The sequence below is a fragment of the Capra hircus genome, chromosome 27 (genome assembly GCF_001704415.2).
Source record: "Capra hircus breed San Clemente chromosome 27, ASM170441v1, whole genome shotgun sequence".
NCBI classification, from domain to species: Eukaryota; Metazoa; Chordata; class Mammalia; order Artiodactyla; family Bovidae; genus Capra; species Capra hircus.
In genome coordinates this window covers 38146153-38165215 of record NC_030834.1, presented here as the reverse complement: position 1 = coordinate 38165215, position 19063 = coordinate 38146153, and the positions used below count along the sequence as shown (strand labels likewise).

At 39.1% G+C, this 19063-nt stretch overlaps 1 protein-coding gene across 2 annotated transcripts in view; it reads right to left on the bottom strand.

Moving 5' to 3' along the window:
- Nucleotides 1–19063, bottom strand: part of GPM6A (glycoprotein M6A) — a 248372-nt gene that overhangs the window by 12355 nt on the left and 216954 nt on the right. For both annotated transcript variants that reach the window (XM_018042034.1, XM_018042033.1), the window contains exons 3-4: nt 16863–17019; nt 2235–2388 (exon numbers count right to left, since the gene is read on the bottom strand). In XM_018042034.1, coding sequence (XP_017897523.1) covers nt 2235–2388; nt 16863–17019 — 311 coding nt within the window. The remainder of the gene's footprint in view (nt 1–2234; nt 2389–16862; nt 17020–19063) is intronic.

The window sequence follows — 19063 nt, the reverse complement described above, 5'->3', positions numbered from 1 at the left end:
AGATGGGGAAACAGTGGAAACAGTGACACACTTTATTTTTTTGGCCTCCAAAATTACCACAGATGGTGACTGCAGCCATGAAATTAAGACACTTGCTCCTTGGAAGAAAAGCTATGACTAACCTAGTTCAGTTCAGTTCAGTTCAGTCGCTCAGTCATGTCCGACTTTTTGTGACCCCATGAATTGCAGTACACCAGGCCTCCCTGTCCATCACCAACTCTGAGAGTTCACTCACACTCATATCCATCGAGTCGGTGATGCCATCCAGCCATCTCATTCTCTGTCGTCCCCTTCTCCTCCTGCCCCCAATCCTTCCCAGCATCAGAGTGTTTTCCAATGAGTCAACTCTTCGCATGAGTTGGATGGCATCACCGACTTGATGGACATGAGTTTGATCAAGCTCCAGGAGTCGGTGATGGACGGGGAGGCCTGGTGTGCTGCAGTCCATGGGGTCGCAAAGAGTCAGACATGACTGAGCAACTGAACTGAACTATGCTGTAACAGGGCTAAGGTTCAAAGAGCAGCTTTAATCATAGTCATGCTTCACACTTACCAGATGTATGTCCCCTACAATATCTGGGATGTACTGGACTAAATATATTGCTTATCAGAAATTCAAACTTAACTGGGTGTCCTGTAATTTACTGGGCAACCCTCTCTGTGAGACTAGCCACATCTCTTCCAATTTTAATTTTTCAGATTAGAAGAATTAAAGGAAGACATTTTAGTTGGGGGCGGGGAATGCTGAAGCTAGGGCTGTGGTTTTCCGAGCAGCTATTTTCCAGTGACCTCCAGCAGCAGGTGCCAAGGTTTCCTTTTCCTGTGTTTACATGGACATGATTCCAAGGTTAAAACTTTCCCCAGAGAAGACCTGTCCACGTTCCTTCCATCATCTTCTTGCCAAGAACCCCATGCACAGAGCAGATCATCCTGATTTTCATTTGCATCATGCAATGGGGGCTGAAACTCCTTCCATCAAGAGGACACCATTTGGAACATTGGGCTAGCTGGTGATGGACTGGTTCGACCATACCCTGCAGTCTGTCTACAGTCTAACTTCAGAGCCACAGTCTAACCTTGTGATCCCCTCTACTGAACTGTTTCCCACTTGCCTGAAGTACGGGGACACCCGCATTAGAGAAAAACATTTAGAACACTTTATTAGATGTTAAAGGTCTTCCCTGGTGGCTTGGATGGTAAAGAATTCACCTGCAATGCAAGAGACCTGGGTTTGATCCCTGAGTCAGGAAGATCCACTGGAGAAGGGAATGGCAATCCACTAACAGTTATGTTGTAAAAAAAAAAAAAAAATCAGTTTGAGCACATGACTTTGCATATCTTCTATAAATTCTGTAGCCCCCATATCATTACAAAGGATGGGATGGAATTCCAAACAGGTTAGGTGAGATTAGACTCAACTTTCCTCATTCATAGTTCAGTACTTGTTTCAACAGTGAGGCAGTTCACTTCGAGCCAAAAACAGACTCTGAAACTGGATGGAGAGAATCCAGCGCTGTCACTTACTAGCTGTGTCATTTTGGACAGGAAGTTAACCTCCTGGTACCTCACTTTTGTCATTTATAAAGAGGATAACCAGAGGATCCACCATATAGAATTACTGTGAGAACTAAACAGGCAAACATACACAAACTATTGTAAGCCCTTATGCACGTAAGAAATTATTATTATTACATGAGGTTTCAGCCCTAAATAAAAATAACCTAAGAGGACCTACTGATTGATTTAGTATTTTTTGATTTTTTAAAAAATTATGAAATGGTAAAGTTAACTTTTTCCCCTGTTTCAGTAAACAATGAAGTATCTATTTCTTAGGTGAGCTTCATAGCAGACTTCACAGACTATATAGTTTATCGGGGGAGAATGAAAATCCTATGCAAACACTGCACGGTTCATGTCATAAGAGTGACTTGCACTCACTCTGAAATTCCCTTAGTTTGGTTTTAAAAGAATGACTTAAACATGAAGATTCGGATGCATCTCTCTCTTTGGTCGAAGTAACGATCGTTCCAAAGTGGTTTACGCTAGTTTGCTCGGTTACTCAGTCATTTCCAACCCCTTGCGACCCTTAGGACTGTAGCCTGCCAGGCTCCTGTGTCCCTGGGACTTTTCAGGCAAGAATACTGGGGTGGGTTTCTGTTTTATTTTCCATTACACTATTTTAAAATGAAGCAAACCATGTGAGGTGCTGTATTTACAGCCAGGGGTACACCTACCAAACTGACGAAGGTCCAGGCAGAGATTCGCTCCCTCCACTAAGGTGGTGTTTCGGCAGATGGTCCACAGGTTGAAATACATGTAAACTGGCAGTGAGGTGAATGCCGTGACTCCCAGCCAGGCCAGCATGAAAAGGTATGTCAGCATAATAAACTGCAACAGAGAAAAAGTCGAGACAGAAAACATATAATCTACTGGGAAGGAGGGATTCTGTGTTTAACCTTCACAGCTCAATATTTATCACAACTCCGGTAGGTCCTGCCACCAGTAAAGAAGCTGAGAGATGGTGAACACGGATCACGAGCAGAAAGGGGCTGGAAAACTGCATCACAGAGGTTCTGATAGACAAAGGAGGAGTTCCTCCGTCTGCATCTTAATGCCTGTTTCATTCATGCATTGGTCTCGAAAATCTCACCACACATTTTTTACACTTTAGAAAACATTAACTGATAAATTTAAGATGTGATCCTGCACATTGAGTTAAAACTTTGCCAATAGCTTTGTATGACAACTAAATGGGCACAAATTCACATCATAAATATTTAAGCTACTTAATCATGTTTACATTTAACATTCTAAGTACGATGACTCACAGGTCATTTTGGTATATAATGATATGAGTGTGTATTTCTACTCCTCTTTTTTAATGACTTTTGGAAACTTTAAGTCTAAATCTTCTTTCATGCATCCTAATTTTACCTTTGCCTGACTGGTTGATTTATCAAGCACTGACATGCCACTCATTCACTGTGTCCCCAGCCTAGATGTCACATTTGTTTAGAAGAAATGGGGCCTTAGAACATGCTGGTTAAAGGCACAGATTTCTGAACTGGTTTGAGTCCAGGCTGCTTTTTATGCCTCTTTGTGATTAATTTAGCAGAGCATGCCTGCTAAACTGATCTGAAATTACAATGACAATTGTAATCTACAGTTGCAATCACTGCATGACTGTCGAGAGGCTGGAATGAGATGATTCGGTGGAAGCACTGAGCATCAAACCTGGCGCATACGAAGCCCAGACAAAGCATTAGTACCTTTTATTCTAGGTAGTATTATTGTAGTAATAGTAGTAGTAATAATCTTTACTACTGCCACCAAACATATATCTTGCCTGAATAACAGGAATGTGTAGAAGAAGGAAATTAGATTTTATTTCACGTTTGGAGAAAACTAAAAGCATGAGAAGTTCTCAAGTCTGGGAAAATTATTTAATGAGGGCTTCTGCTGGAAGAGGAAGGCTCTCAGAAGTCTGGAAACTACCCCAAACTGAAGAAATCTTGTTAATGGAACTCCTGGGAGAAAAAAAAGCTCTGTTTATTAACATTTTCATTATTCAGAACTGTAGACATAAGTGCTAATTTACAATCTCAAGAATAATGAGCATGATACTGCCCCTCCAGACCCAGTCCTCGGGAGGGTAATGGCGACTCAGAGCCCACAGAAGAGTCATCAGCAGGCCTTTTGGCTCCGTTTGGCCTTGTTTTCCTTTCTGACCCAGGGGACTTTTCAAAAGCTTCTTTTGATGGTACTGTTCACAGTATAATGGGACTTTGGATTCGATGGGTTTACACTCAAACTGGCCTGGAATTCTCTGAACTGTGTTGCTGCTGCTACTTCAAGGCAATGGAAGGAGTGAATTCTGAAACCGTATTTGCTATAATGTCACAGCATAGTCATAAAGCTGAATTTTATGGAATCAATCTTTTTTGCAAGAACATGTTTTCATGAGGACTAGTGCATTAACTTTTGTTCTAACATACAAAAGATTTTACTTCTGAGTTGGAGTACAAAACAGTTACATTTTAGGGAGTTCATAGTCACTAAAGTATCCATACTGAATATGCTAAAAATATAAGGCTATTTTCCTACTTTATGTTTTCCCTTAGAATCTGATAATTACTAAGATTGAAAAATTATTTGAATTGATAAAGTGTGATTCTAGGTAAAAATTCTCTATATGTAATAAAATATCTCATGATTATCATATTTCTAGCTTTCCACTGCTAGTAATATGACAGGTATTTTGTTGTCTGAGCATTAAATAAATGAGCTACTCTTTTTTTCTAAACTGAGTTATAATTGATATATATCATTATATCAGTTTCAGGTATACAACATAATGGTTTGATATTTGTATATATTGTGAAACGGTCATTGCAATAAGTCTAGTTAACATCTGTCACCATACATTGTTATTGTTATAAATATTTTGTAAACTCTTTATTCACATGTAGTGTTTATTGCCTTGAACAATATATTTTACTTTCTAAACTAAACAGCAGTGGCCCTGTTTATAGAAAGGAGAGAGGGATGGGTCTTATGGAAGTCTGATATATAAAGTGGACTCACTGGCTTTTCCTATTTCAGCCACAGTTTAATGTATCTCTCACTTATATTAAAACACTGACCATTTCCTCCTAATTCACAAAGAAAAATATCTCAGTAAAATTTCTTTGGTTTGGTTTAGATTAGTTAACTTGTTGATCTTAGATGGTAAAAACTGTCATTTTTAATGACATTAATGTCATTTAATGCCATTAAATGATAAAGACCTGGGTGCCAGATTCATAATTAATATCCAGCAATCTTATTATCACATCATTATTGAGTACCATTTCATCAGAACATGCAAATGACTTTCACAATAGGTAACTTCTTGTTACCATAGTTCTTGTTTTGTGTTTTATTCAAAATACATTTGTTGAGGGTCTAATATGTGTTAGTATTACACTCAACAATCTTGCTGTGAATTCCTTCTTAGTGGCTTAAAATTTTTAAAAATATGTATTATTGTTTTGATTTCAACCTAGATGTTCTAATTATTGTTTGAAATTTAGAAGGGAGGTTGAAATACGGAACTGCAAGAAACAAGGTTTTCTTAGTCTTTGGAAGAAGGTTAAAACAGATGATTACCCCTTGATGATGCAGCTTTGAGATTACAGTGTATTTAATTTGAGAGTGACTTGTAAAAGGTAATTCATTTTTCATCTGAGTGCCTATGAATTTAAGCTTGATGTCTAAGAAGATCACACTTGGTTGAGCCATAGACTTTCTGGGGAACTTCAGCAGATGTGTACCAGTCTGGGTAAAAATAACATCTCAGACGTTAGCTGAACTGATGAAAAAGAGCCAGCTGACTCTGACTCCAAGAGTTTCTGAGTCTAAGGACTATGTAAACGCTGAAAAAATTAGCCATATATCACATTTAGTGTTATAATATAATGAATAAATTCGGGCAAAACGTAGACTCAAACTTCAGTGAAATGAATTAAATGGATCTATCAGGTCAGTTCAGTTCAGTCGCTCAGTCGTGTCTGACTCTTTGTGACCCCAGGAACCACAGCACGCCAGGCCTCCCTGTGGGTATATGCAAACATATACCAAACAGGTACTGTTGGGTTCCACTCAGGAAACTGTCTATACAGTCTCTTTCTCATCAGTGTTTTACAACACAGCTTATAAAAATACTTAGATAAAGTATTTTTTAACTCAGAGCTCCTTCATTTCACAAAAATATGTTTTCAGTGACATTTCCTCATTGGGAATGGATTTATAGACTATCAGTTCAATCATGTCCCCACTTGAACAGCAAGAGGAAACAGCTGTAGATTTGAAGGCAGAAACATCTCCGGGCTTATAGATCTGGTCGTCCAGCAGTCTCGCTGGGTGAACGTGAGCTGAGGGTCATGCCTCTGACAGTGGTTTCCAACCGTGGACACACAGTAGGATCATCTGGCAAATCTGAGAAAGAGATCAGGCTTTGCCCATGGCAACTATATCTGAATTTACAATATCTTTGCAGACAGTTTTAATGGGCATCTAACATGAAGAACTACTGCTCTATGGGAACCAATAACGCTCTCATGAGTACATCTGATGCGAAAGCTTCTCTGCTATTTTCCTTAGGCTCTTTAGGGTACTGCACCCCAAGTCAGAAAAAAAAAGCACAATCGGAATGATTTGCCAGAAATCCATGCCAATGTCAACAATATAGCCAAATGCATAGATGAGTGAGGGACTGATATGAACCAAATTTGAAATCAAGATTTCCCAGATTCAGCACTATTGAAAATTTGGGCCAGAATATTCTCTGTTACAGATAGTGCTCTGTGTATTAACAACATCCCTGATCTCTACTCAATAGACAATAGTTACATAACCAAAATTTCTGTGTCTCCTGCGGGGAGAAGGCAAGGAGTGGGGAAACGGCATCTGGTTGAGAACCACAGCTCTAACATGAGAGAATACCAAGTCACAGAAAAGCAGTGGACACCTGAATATGCTATCATTAAGAATGCAAAATGAAACAGCACTAACAATATTGAGCTCAGTAGGCTGTGAGAAGCACACAGTATAAAGTTTACTAAAGAAAAAATTACTTACGTTATTATGTAAATTACTTGAAAATATGCAATCATCATTATTGTCAACATTATGGCCTAAAGCTATCTTGGCACAAGTGGTGATCAGAAACTTGCTTTAAAAAAAACTATTTGCCATGCTTATACCCATTTTATCCATAATTGTCAAGACGTGGAAGCAGCTAAAATGTCCTTCAGTAGCTGAATGGAGGAATAAACTGTGCTACATTCAGACGATGGAATATTATTCAGCACTAAGAGAAATGACTTATATAAAGCACAGAAGAACATGGAAAAACCTTAAATACATATGACTAAGTGAAAAAAGTCTGAAAAGATTACGTAACGTGTGATTCCAACTGTATGACATTCTGGAAAAGGCAAAACTATGGCGACAGTAAGAGGACAGGCGGCTGCCACGGGTGGAGAGAGGAGGATGAACGGGTGGAGCACAGGATTTCCAGGGCCGTGAAGGTATTCTGTTTTACACCATAGAGGCAGATGTGTGTCAGACACTTGTCTAAACACACCGAATGTGCAACACCAAGCGTGAAGTCTCAGGTAAATTATGGACTTTGGGGGATTATCATGCGTCAGTGTCGGCTCATTAATTGTAGCAAATGTACCACCTGGTGCAGGAATTTGATAGTGAGGGAGGCTGTTTAGATGTTGGGGTAGGGGATATTTAGGAAATTTCTATTAATATATTTTCTGTTCAATTTTTCTCTGAACCTAAAGTTGCTCTAAAAAATAAAATCTATTAAAAATATACTAATTGTAATGCTCTTCTTTATTACCTTGCTCTGGTCTTATTCATTCAACAAATCAAACTAAAATGCTTCAGAATATAGTACTGGATTCATCAAGAGTTTGCAGTTGCCCTATCTAACACTTGGATGATTGCAGTATTCTAAACAGTTCATTCTAATTTGCACCCTTCAGGTTACTTATAGAGCTTATTTCTATTTTCCAAACCCTTGATCAAAGTCCTTTACTTTTTAATTCATTAATAATTAAAATGTCCCCTGTGTCAACAATGTGTACTGTACGAGGCCTTGGGTATATACTGGTCAAAAATGTCTTTCGAAGATTTTAATCATTCTCTGAACAAACACTGTAAGCCATCCATGTTCATCAGTGTGCTCAGCATGTGTATGCTTATGCAGGCTTTACTTTTTCAAGTGAAAGCAGAATTCAAATCAAATTATATTAGAGAGAAAAGCATCGCCAGCCTTTTTCCAACAAATATTACTATAGAGGAAATTTCCCTTTCAGTTCAGTTCAGTTCAGTTCAGTTCTGTCTCTCAGTCATGTCCGACTCTTTGCGACCCCATGAATCACAGCACGCCAGGCCTCCCTGTCCATCACCAACTCAGACTCATGTCCATCAAGTCAGTGATGCCATCCAGCCACCTTATCCTCTGTCGTCCCCTTTTCCCCCTGCCCCAAATCCCTCCCAGCATCAGTCTTTTCCAATGAGTCAACTCTTTGCATGAGGTGGCCAAAGTACTGGAGTTTCAGCTTCAGCATCAGTCCTTCCAAAGGTGAATGCTATTTTATTGTCAGTTACATTGTAAATGTCTGAGAAATGGTCTTCTGACCAAGAATCCCAATATGATAAGACTAGGCTTAGACATGGGCCTTCCTGGTGGCTCGGTGGTAAAGAACCACCTGCCAATGCAGGAGAAGCAAGTTCCATCCCTGGTGGGGGGGGGGGTGGCAGTTGGGGTAGGGAATATCCCTTGGAGAAGAAAATGGCAACCCACTCCAGTATTCTTGCCTGGGAAACCCCATGGACACAGGAATCTGGCAGGCTACAATTCATGTGGTCGCAAGAGCTGGACACAACTGAGCGACTAAACCACCATCACCACCACCACAACCAGGCTTATTCATTCCTAGTGAGCTTTTGATTTTATATCCTTAATATATGTCATCTCCCCATAAAGTAATTTAAAAACATAAACTATGGTAGCTAATCTTAAAATGAGAAAAAGATAAATTGAGTCTCAAAAATGTGGTAAAATTTCATGTTTTGTAAAACGTTACTGATTTAAATGCAAAGTCAGAAAAATATAATTCTTTTATTTCCTAAAAGAAATGATAAAATAAAAATCTTTTGGGTGGAGATTATTCCCAGTACAGTGGGCATGAGCCTTCTGATTGGAAAAGACAGGTATCTACTAAATAACCAGTATTGCAAAAGACCATCTGTAATCCACAGTTCTCATTGAATCCCCAATCCAGTAGCCTGTTTAAATTATAACTTTTACATGTATAGAAATATTTGGCACATTAAAATCAATTGAACCAATTAAAAAAAAAACGTATTTCTATTTGCAGTGTCACCTGAACATATAAAATCGAGGTTACTCACAGTAGAAGCAGTTACTATCAGTGAATGGATTCAGGATGCCACATTAGGATTCATAAAGCCTATGAATTGGAGGATATTTTCTATCTATCCTTAAGGTGAATTTCTAGCTTTATTATAAAATTTAATTAAAAAATCTATATGTGCAAGTGACTTCATTTAAACTAGAATATCTTTATAAGCAGAAATTGAAAATTCATTAGTTATAGATATATCTCCTTAGAACTTTTCAGTTCAGTTCAGTTCAGTCGCTCAGTTATGTCCGACTCTTTGAGACCCCATGGACTGGACACGCCAGGCCTCCCTGTCCATCACCAACTCCCGGAGTTTACTCAAACTCATGTCCATTGAGTCAGTGATACCACCCAACCATCGCATCCTCTGTCATCCCCTTCTCCTCCCACCTTCAATCTTTCCCAAGAACTTTTCAGTGGGCATCAAATTCTAAGATTTAATTTTATATTAATTAAATAAAAAACTGAGGGTTTTAAATATTCTGTAAAAATGAAAATGGACTATTATCCTGCTATGTACAATTAATCTGTGATAACTGTATTTTACCATATTTTCCCCCACATTTTATTTTATTTAGTTATTTTGGTTCCACTGTGTGGCATGTGCGATCTTAATTCCCTGATCAGGGATTGAACCCTTACCCTCTGCAGTCGAAGCACAGAGTCTTAACCACTGGACCTCTAGGCAAGTCCGTCAACAGTTTATTCATTCTGTATAACTGAAAGTTTGTACGCTTTGATCACCATCTCCCCATTTCCCTACTCTCAGCCCCTGACAACCACCATTCTACTTTCTGCTTTTATAACAGGATTGCTTTTAACAGGACTATTTTGTTTAGGAAGACATGAATCAGAGAGTGTTACTTCATGTCTCTAGCTTCCTTTTTCAACAGTTCATTAAACGTATGAGAAATGATGTGATGAGGAAGCAGTCTCTGTGGTGTTCCTTCCCAGAGTCCAAAGCCCCGGTCCAAATCAGGAGAAATACACCAGACAGATTTCAACTCAGGTACATTCTATCAAACGCCTAACTACTCCCCCACAAAACTTTCTAGACCACCAAGGACAAGGGAAGTCTTGGAAAATGTTACAGATCAGAGCAGCCTAAGGAGGAATGACTGGCCTGTGACATGCTATCTGTACTCCCTGAGTGGGATACTAGGAGAGAAAAAGAACGCTTGATCTAGGAAAAACCAAGGAAGCCGGAACACAGCGTGGACTTTAGTCAATAGTAATGTTCCTATACGGGCTCGCTAGCTGTGAGAAATGTACCAGCTCAAGTAAGATGCTACTAGCGAAAACTGAGTTTGATGTATATGGACATTCTCTGTACCACCTTTACCGTTCTGTACATCTAAAACTACTGTAAGATTAAAAGCTTATTTTTGAAAAAATGCTTTAGGATTTTAAAAATATGTGTGTGTTACTTAATCATGTCTGATCTTCGTGACTCCATGGACTGTAGTCCACCAAGCTCCTCTGTCCATGGAATTTTCCGGGCAAGAATACTGGAGTGGGTTGCCATTTCCTTCTCCAGGGGATCTTCTCAACCCAGGGATCAAACCTGGGTCTTCTGCATTGCAGGGAGATTCTTTATCATTTGAACTATAGGGAGGTCTTTTAAAAATATAAGGAGCACTTCACAAAGCATTTCATAAATGCTATGAAATTATATCCTAGGATGATCTGATGGATGATCTGATATATAGAGAAGTCTAATGAGAATGAAAATGCCACTGAATATACAAATTTAAAAAAGAACAATTTAGCAGAAGATTATATTTCATGATTTGAATAATCAAAAGAACCAAAATGAACACAAAACAAAACATTGGCTCAATATTTTTGAGAAGTTATTTTAATTTGAATTGAATTCCAACCACGACCTATGGTGACTGGGAAGGAAGCAGGATGATTTATATATTTATTTTAAATTTTTGCTTTCCAGCAGTTTTAAGTATTTCAAATTAAGAATTCCAACACTAGAAGATTTACTTTTTATAAGAAATTTTCCCATTCTGTCAATGGCATCTTCTAAGGCTAACCAAAATTTTTTGTTCATTTTTATGTTCAAAACCCAAATAGAATGAGACCATGTTTTCTGTTTTTGCCATAATTTATGTACCAGCACAGTTAATAACTGCATGGTCAAACTTAGATTGGTCCACTGTCCTGTATTTAGAGTCCAGTTCTGAAACTATACGTGCATGTGTGAGATCTGCTTCAGATACTTGCGGCAAATATTTCTAAATATTACCACTATGCTTGAAGCAGTTCATGTTCCCTATTCCGCTTTATGCCCTATTGAGAGAATGCTAAAATGCTTGCTATAATCTGAAAAAAAAAATGATGTTGCCTTCTTGAGGTTAGATTTAGAATATCCTAGAGAGAGACTACGGAGAAGGCAATGGCACCCCACTCCAGTACTCTTGCCTGTAGAATCCCGTGGACGGAGGAGCCTGGTGGGCTGCAGTCCATGGGGTCGCTAAGAGTCGGATACGACTGAGCGACTTCACTTTCACTTTTCACTTTCATGCATTGGAGAGGGAAATGGCAACCCACTCCAGTGTTCTTGCCTGGAGAATCCCAGGGATGAGGGAGCCTGATGGGCTGCCGTCTATGGGATCGCAGAGTCGGACACGACTGAATCGACTTAGCAGCAGCAGCAGCAGAGACAGACTAAGACTTATTTGAAGAACTTGGCAGTCTTGGATCAATGGTTTTATTATTTTTAAAATTTAGTTTTGAAGACACTGAATTTTAGAGATAGACTAGAATGCAGAGTTCCTTGATGACAACTTTACTTAGAGAGTTACCTTAACATTCTTTTAGAAGCGGTTATCAAAATCGACTACTGAGTTATTTCACCTCGCACAGAGCATCCTTGTCTTATAAAAAGAGATAATTCACGATTGTGGATAAAAGCCAAGGTTAAAATGAGGACATCTCTGCCATGAAGGAACTTTCCAGTCACCAATGAATTATATCACTAAAATGTAAAACAAAAGGGGCTGGTGAATTATTAAAAACTCTCACAGCCAGATAATTCTCCTATGAAATTAGCCCAAATAAAACATAAATGACAAGACAAATCCTGATTATGAGGTTAGTGAGGGACTCTGTGCCACAGGCTTGAATGCAAATCTGACTCTACCACCCACCATGTACTCATCTCTTGGTGGCAGATTCATCATCTGTGAAATAAAGGTAATTATTAATATTTACATCTCAATAATACTGGTACCTACTCACATAGTTTGGAGGATTAAATATCCTAGTATTCCGTAAAGTCCTGTGCATAGCAACTGGCATATATAAGTACCTAACAAACATTTCCTATTATTAATACTGGATTTATTATTAAAACTTAAAGTTAGGAAAATGAGCCATGAGTTATGATACACTGTAAAGGTAATTCTACAGAGTAATATGTCTAATATACAGTCAAAATCTATAAATATCTGAGGCTAATAGAAAAGATTAAAACAATAAATACAGCTGGTCTTCCTTTTTGACATCCTTGAATTTAACCAATGATGAATGGAAAATATTTTTTTAAATATTCCAGAAAGCAAAACTTGAATTTGCCACATGCCAGCAACTATTTTATAGCACTTACACTGACAATTATAGAGTTTATATTGTATTAGGTATTATAAGTAATTTAGAGATGATTTAAAGTATATGGAGGGATGTGTGTAAGGTTAAATACAACACTACACTGTTTTATATAAGAGACTGTGGGTCTTGGTCTCTACAGGAGTCCTGGGACCAATCCCCTCAGATACACTGGATGACTGTAAATACATATGTTTCTTTACCCGTTAAATGAGGTAAAAAATAACTGCCTATTTTTGTTACTTTAAACATTGTGTGTGCTTCCCAGGTGGTGCAGTGGTCAAGAATCCGCCTGCCAATGAAGGAGAGACAAGAAACCTGGGTTCAATCCCTGGACTGGGAAGATCCCCTGGAGTAGGAAATGGCAACCCACTCCAGTATTCTTGCCTGGGAAATCCCATGGACAGAGGAGCCTGGTGGGCTACTACAGTCCATGGGGTTGCAAGAGTCGGACATGACCAACACACGCACACGCACACACACACACACACACACACACACACTGCAACATGAACACTGTGCGGCATACTGTTGCTGTTTGTTATGAGTCAAAATTGTGTTCCTCTGAAATTGATGTGATGAATTCCTAACCCCCCATACCTCAGAATGTAACCTTGTTTGGAGACGGGGCATTTGTAGAGGTAGGCAAACTAAAAATGAGGACGCTAACCCAATGTGACGGGGTCCTTCAGAAAGGGAAATCTGAACAGCAGACATGTGGACAGACACCAGGTGAAGATGAAGGCCGTGGCTGGGGTGACGCTTCTACAAACCCGGATCACCAAAGACCACCAGCGCCCACCAGAACTTAGAGGAACAGAACTTCCTCACGGCCTTCAGGAAGAACCAGCCTTGCTGACACCTTGATCTTGGACTTGAAGCCTCCAGAAACGAGAGACAATACGTTTTTGCTGTTTAAACCACTCAGTTCATGGTACTTTGTTATGGCAGCCCTAGTAAATGAATGCATATACTTTAAAATTTTTTATTGTCTTATAGAGTACTTAGAGCAGGTAGATTTATGGAAAATAAATGTATTAATTTCCAAGGAAAGTAGCACATTTAAGAACTCCATTACTTCAAAGGTGTTGGGCTTAAAAATCTAATGTGTCAGAACTAGCATAGATAAAATTTGAGATCCATATTGCTGTCATAATGAGAAATTTTTAGAACAACAGCGATGGGTGTAACAGGTATCCCAAGATTTCAAGATGTGAGCCACTGAATAGCTCCCAAATTGCAACCAAATAAATGTATTTTTTGGTTTAAAAACTTAATGGAGAAGAAATTCAAAGGAGAGAAAATATTTCTGTATTTATCAAATTTAAGTTCACATTTAATATGTTCAGCAACATCTGACTTGTACTCATGTTGGTGCCATTTACTATTTAATTTAGATAAAAATTGTTACTTAGAATAGTTAAATAAATTTTCACACGCTTTTAATAAACTAGTGGTCCTCACCCCTAAAAGTTAATACCATGCTGTTTTGTTTTATGTGCCTCACATTTAGGATTTCTAGGAACAGCATTAAAAATCTGAAATGAGTTTGAAGTGGTCTTGATGCTGCATGACAGAAGTGCATAACGCAGGTCAAGTTATGTTTTCAAGAGAGTCATTAGGAAAAGACAATAGCATTTAGCATCTTCTATTCAGAGATGCAATGCCACTTTAAAATAAACTTCATTTATGCATTGGGCACAATTCCATTTTGTGAGCAGAATCAGTTACTAGTGACCACTTTACATTTTATACAGCATGAAAAAACAGGGATAGAATAATACTTTTCTTTCAGCACTAACTCTGAAAGCTGATTCTATAATATAATATGGTTGTCTCAAGAAGTTTTTTTCCACCTGTTAATATCACTCAGAACTCCAAACAGAAATTCATCAATCTATTTTCAAAAAGACATTTTTAAAGCTAAGGAAGACTGCTTAAACAGGCTAACAGGAGAACTCATAAAACAAATAATAGACTGTAAGATACAATTTACCTACAAATTGCGGGCGGGGCGGGGTGGGGGGAAAGCAGCAGAATGGAAACGAGGAAGCAAAAAACATAAGCAGCAGGACAGTGTGACTTATAAAACATTATTATTTTCCCCCTCTGATTCCACAGAGCCCTGAGTCTTGCGTGAGCAGGGAGCTGGGTGTGCAGCGGGAAGAGAGGCTGGCAGGGGTGTGCCCTGCGCGGCCGCAGTTGCCACTGCCCACCTCCGGCGGCGGAGCTGATCTCTTTCTGCAGGCGCTGGTCCCCTGCCTGGAGCCCGTGTTGGGACAGCCCAGGCCTGACTCAGTGCCCTCCCTGCTGAACTGCTGCTTCCACAACACACACAAAGCGCAGCTCTGCTTCTGCCCTGGTTCCGCTCGTTCCGGTGCAGGGAGGGTGCTCAAGGAGCGGGTGGGCTACGGCGTGGGTCCCCGCTGCCTTGCCTCTGCGGGAGCCCACGCCGCTGCCGCCACCATTCTGGGCTGGTAAGTGTGACTGCTGACAAAATTGTTACTATTATAGAAAAAAATGTGGCTCCTGGTTTTGCTTTAAAAATCCTTATTTGAGATATCTTTGAAATGTTTAAATGGCAAGCAGATAGTCATTAATGACACATAAGCAGGCGGTTTCTTCCAGGACTTTCTGTTTCTGGTACAATCCTACGCAGAAACTTCACAGTCTCAATGAAACATAGTCAGTTGCCGTCTTCCTGGCACAAGGTCACTCCTCAATGGTAAAAGTGTGCTCAGAGACCCTTTCTCTCTGTGATTCTAGTGCTTCAGAATGAGGGACTCTTTGAGCTAGACTGCGCTTTAGAGATGATCTAATGTCTTTATGATATGAGAGAGTAAACTGTGATCTGGAGGAGTTAAGTGGTTTGCTATGACAAACAGTGGTGTTATAATGATACTGTCCTAATTATAAGAAAAAGTCTATCATTAGCTGAGTTCTTCATACTCTACTGGCACAGTATTTGTTGTTGCTTAGTGACTAAGTCGTGTCTGACTCTTGCGACCCCATGGACTGTAGCCTGCCGGGCTCCTCTGTCCATGAGATTTCTCAGGCAAGAATACTGGAGTGGGTTGCCTTTTCCTTCTCCAGGGCATCTTCCTCACCCAGGGATCGAACTCACGTCTCCTGCATCGGCAGGCGGGTTCTTTACTGCTGAGCCACTGGAGAAGCCCTTGGCAGAGTACGAGTGAACCTAAAATCACAGTGTCCCTTCTTAACAGAGAAATCCCTTAGGTATCACTAAAAACTGGCCCAGTGGATAGTCATATCTTGCTTATTAATCGAAGATCTTTAGCTTAACTTCCTTTGGGTCTGTAATTTGATATTGTTGATCCTAACACTGAGCTATTACAATAAACAGTGTCCTCCAAACGAGCCTTACAAGAAATTATTGCAGAGACAACAACAAATACCCATAACACGGGCAAACTACTTTCTAATGTTATTATCATTGTGGACACTGAGCAAATAATACAACTTTTACAAGCTGGTGGAGAAAACGGTGTCTTCGAACTTTTCTGTAAGACTGAAATAAATTACACCATCCTTATTAGAGACATCTTACATAATAGGAAATATATGCTGTAATTAAATATATATTCTCATATAATATTAGGAAATAAGAAAAACTGTTAGTTAAAAATGGAAGCTCCCAAGTTTGTGAAAATTACTCTGCATAAAAGTACTTTAAACCATATTACTCTTAATTTTCACCTCTTGTGCTTAAATTTTCTGCACTGCATTATCTCTTGACTATAAGTTTGATTTACCATTAAATATCAATAAAAATTTAAAACCTAACTAAGTATAATATAGGGTAATTCTTACCTTACATCAAAACTAAACAGAAATTACAGTTCCCACCCAAATTTACAGTAAAATATAGAAACATATTTAAGCAGGAGAGACATGCATTTATCTATAAATTGCAGACGGATTTTTCTATTATTCTAAACATTGTATGGGAAGCCCAGGGTCATTTGGGAAAAACAAAATATAAATCAGTCAACAGTTTGCTGCCTCCAGAAGCAAAACGAGTTGTATTGCACACAATTTGAGAATTTGAACCTGAATTTTCACATGTAATAGTCTTAAGTTAGAAAACAATATCATTACTATTTTAAATAGCCATCACAGGAGGGAATGTTACTGTGTTAAAAAATATATATTACTTCCATTCCTGGCAGATGAACACAGACACCAGAGTGCTACTGAAATAAACCCGCAAGAAGCTCTGAGCGCAAACAGAGAACGTACCCACGCGCTCACGCATCTGCCGCAAGTGGTGATTTTGAAATCCCCGTAGAGATCTTTGATAGCCCCGGTTGTGAAGAAGCCTTCCACCATCAGCAGAATGCCGTACACAAAGAAGGCAGCTGCAATTCCGTAGATGACATACTTGAAGATGTCAATCCTGGAAGGAAAGACCAAATGATTTAGTTCAACAACTCTTCACGGCTCATCTGATCCAGAGCAGTGGACGCCCACGTGCTCGGGGCCCTTTGGAAGGAAAGCTATGGAATATTTATGTTCATGATGAAGGTTGGATTTTTTAAACATTTTTGCTTTATATGCCTAGTGCTCGTACATTTCCTTCTGCCACTTCCAGGATTTGTTGGCTTCTCATGTTTTTAAGCTTTTCCTCTTCCACTGCACCGTCCCCTCTCCCCTGGTTCACACCAAGGTAGCCCTGGGTGAGCAGGGGATCATACTGGACTTTGCTGGGATGAATTTGATAAATAGGATAATTACCATATAATTTTTTAAAAATTATGACAAAATAGCAGATACAAAGGTTTAGGTATAAAACACTTGAGTTTTTAAGACATTATGACTTTACAAGAGGAAGAAAGCTTTATGGCTAATGATGCATTCATTTCTGATAAAGTAACAATCTCATATTTTTCTTATAGTCAATTGTAATTATGTTTTATTTCACACTTACTGTGGTTTCATCATTAATAGTTTCTGCTGACAATAATGAAAAATTTATGGTTTTATAGCTGTTATAATTTTGACAATTAAACTTTTAAGGCACAATCACTAATGGAGTATTATGTAATCCAAAATCACTGTAGATGGTGACTGCAGCCATGAAATTAAACGATGCTTACTCCTTGGAAGAAAAGTTATGACCAACCTAGATAGCATATTCAAAAGCAGAGACATTACTTTGCCAACAAAGGTCCATCTAGTCAAAGTTATGGTTTTTCCAGTGGTCATGTATGGATGTGAGAGTTGGACTGTGAAGAAAGCTGAGCACCGAAGAATTGATGCTTTTGAACTGTGGTGTTGGAGAAGACTCTTGAGAGTCCCTTGGACTGCAAGGACATCCAACCAGTCCATTCTGAACAAGATCAGCCCTGAGATTTCTTTGGAAGGAATGATGCTAAAGCTGAAACTCCAGTACTTTGGCCACCTCATGCGAAGAGTTGACTCATTGGAAAAGACTCTGATGCTGGGAGGGATTGGGGGGCAGGAGAAAAAGGGGACGACAGAGGATGAGATGGCTGGATGGCATCACTGACTCGATGGACATGAGTCTGAGTGAACTCCGGGTGATGGTGATGGACAGGGAGGCCTGGCGTGCTGCGATTCATGGGGTCTCAAAGAGTCGGACATGACTGAGCAACTGAACTGAACTGAACTGAGCCAAATTATAGAATAATTCCACAGAGAAATGGGAAAGTATTTTTTTCTCTTCTGACAACTGAGTGCCCATGTATTCAAGGGGGGGAGAGATATATATTGTCTATAAACTGCAGATGGATTTTGTTGTTATTGTTATTCTAGATATTGTATGGGAACCCCAAACCCTTTGGAAATTAAAAAATCATAAATTAATCAGTTTTTCTGCCTCTAGAACCAAAACTAGTAGTTGTGGAGCCATGGTATGAGGGGAGATATACATATTAGTTGCACTTCTGTCTTTGTGGTCTTCATATCCATTTGAAAGAGAATTTTTCTTTATTTCACTGGCCAAACTTGATTTTTACTCTCCTCAATAATTAAAGTGAGTGTAACAGATAGGGTGGCAAGAAATGAAGGACAGATGCTGTTGACTTTATACAAAGGGGGAAAGAGTGAATAGGAAGCTCGCTTACAGTGATGGAGAGTTAGAAACTCTGGATGCTATGACAATATTAAAAAAAATATGTCATAGCATAAGTGAACTTGTTGCATGTAAATGAGCAAGAAGAGTTTGCTAATATTCAGTGTACCAGAGCGAAGGTTTAGCGACCGATTCCCACTGTCTGAAAAATCTAAATATTCCACAGTTCTCTTTGTCATGGACAATGAAGCAGATGATGTGAATTGTATCAGCCCATCAAGTATGTGACACAATCTGAGGATTTCAACATTCAGATCCCGTCTGACATCACTAACACTTTGAAGAGTTTAGTTAAACCAAACTTGTATGGGTTTTTTCATAGAATGCTTAGGTTAAAATGACCTAT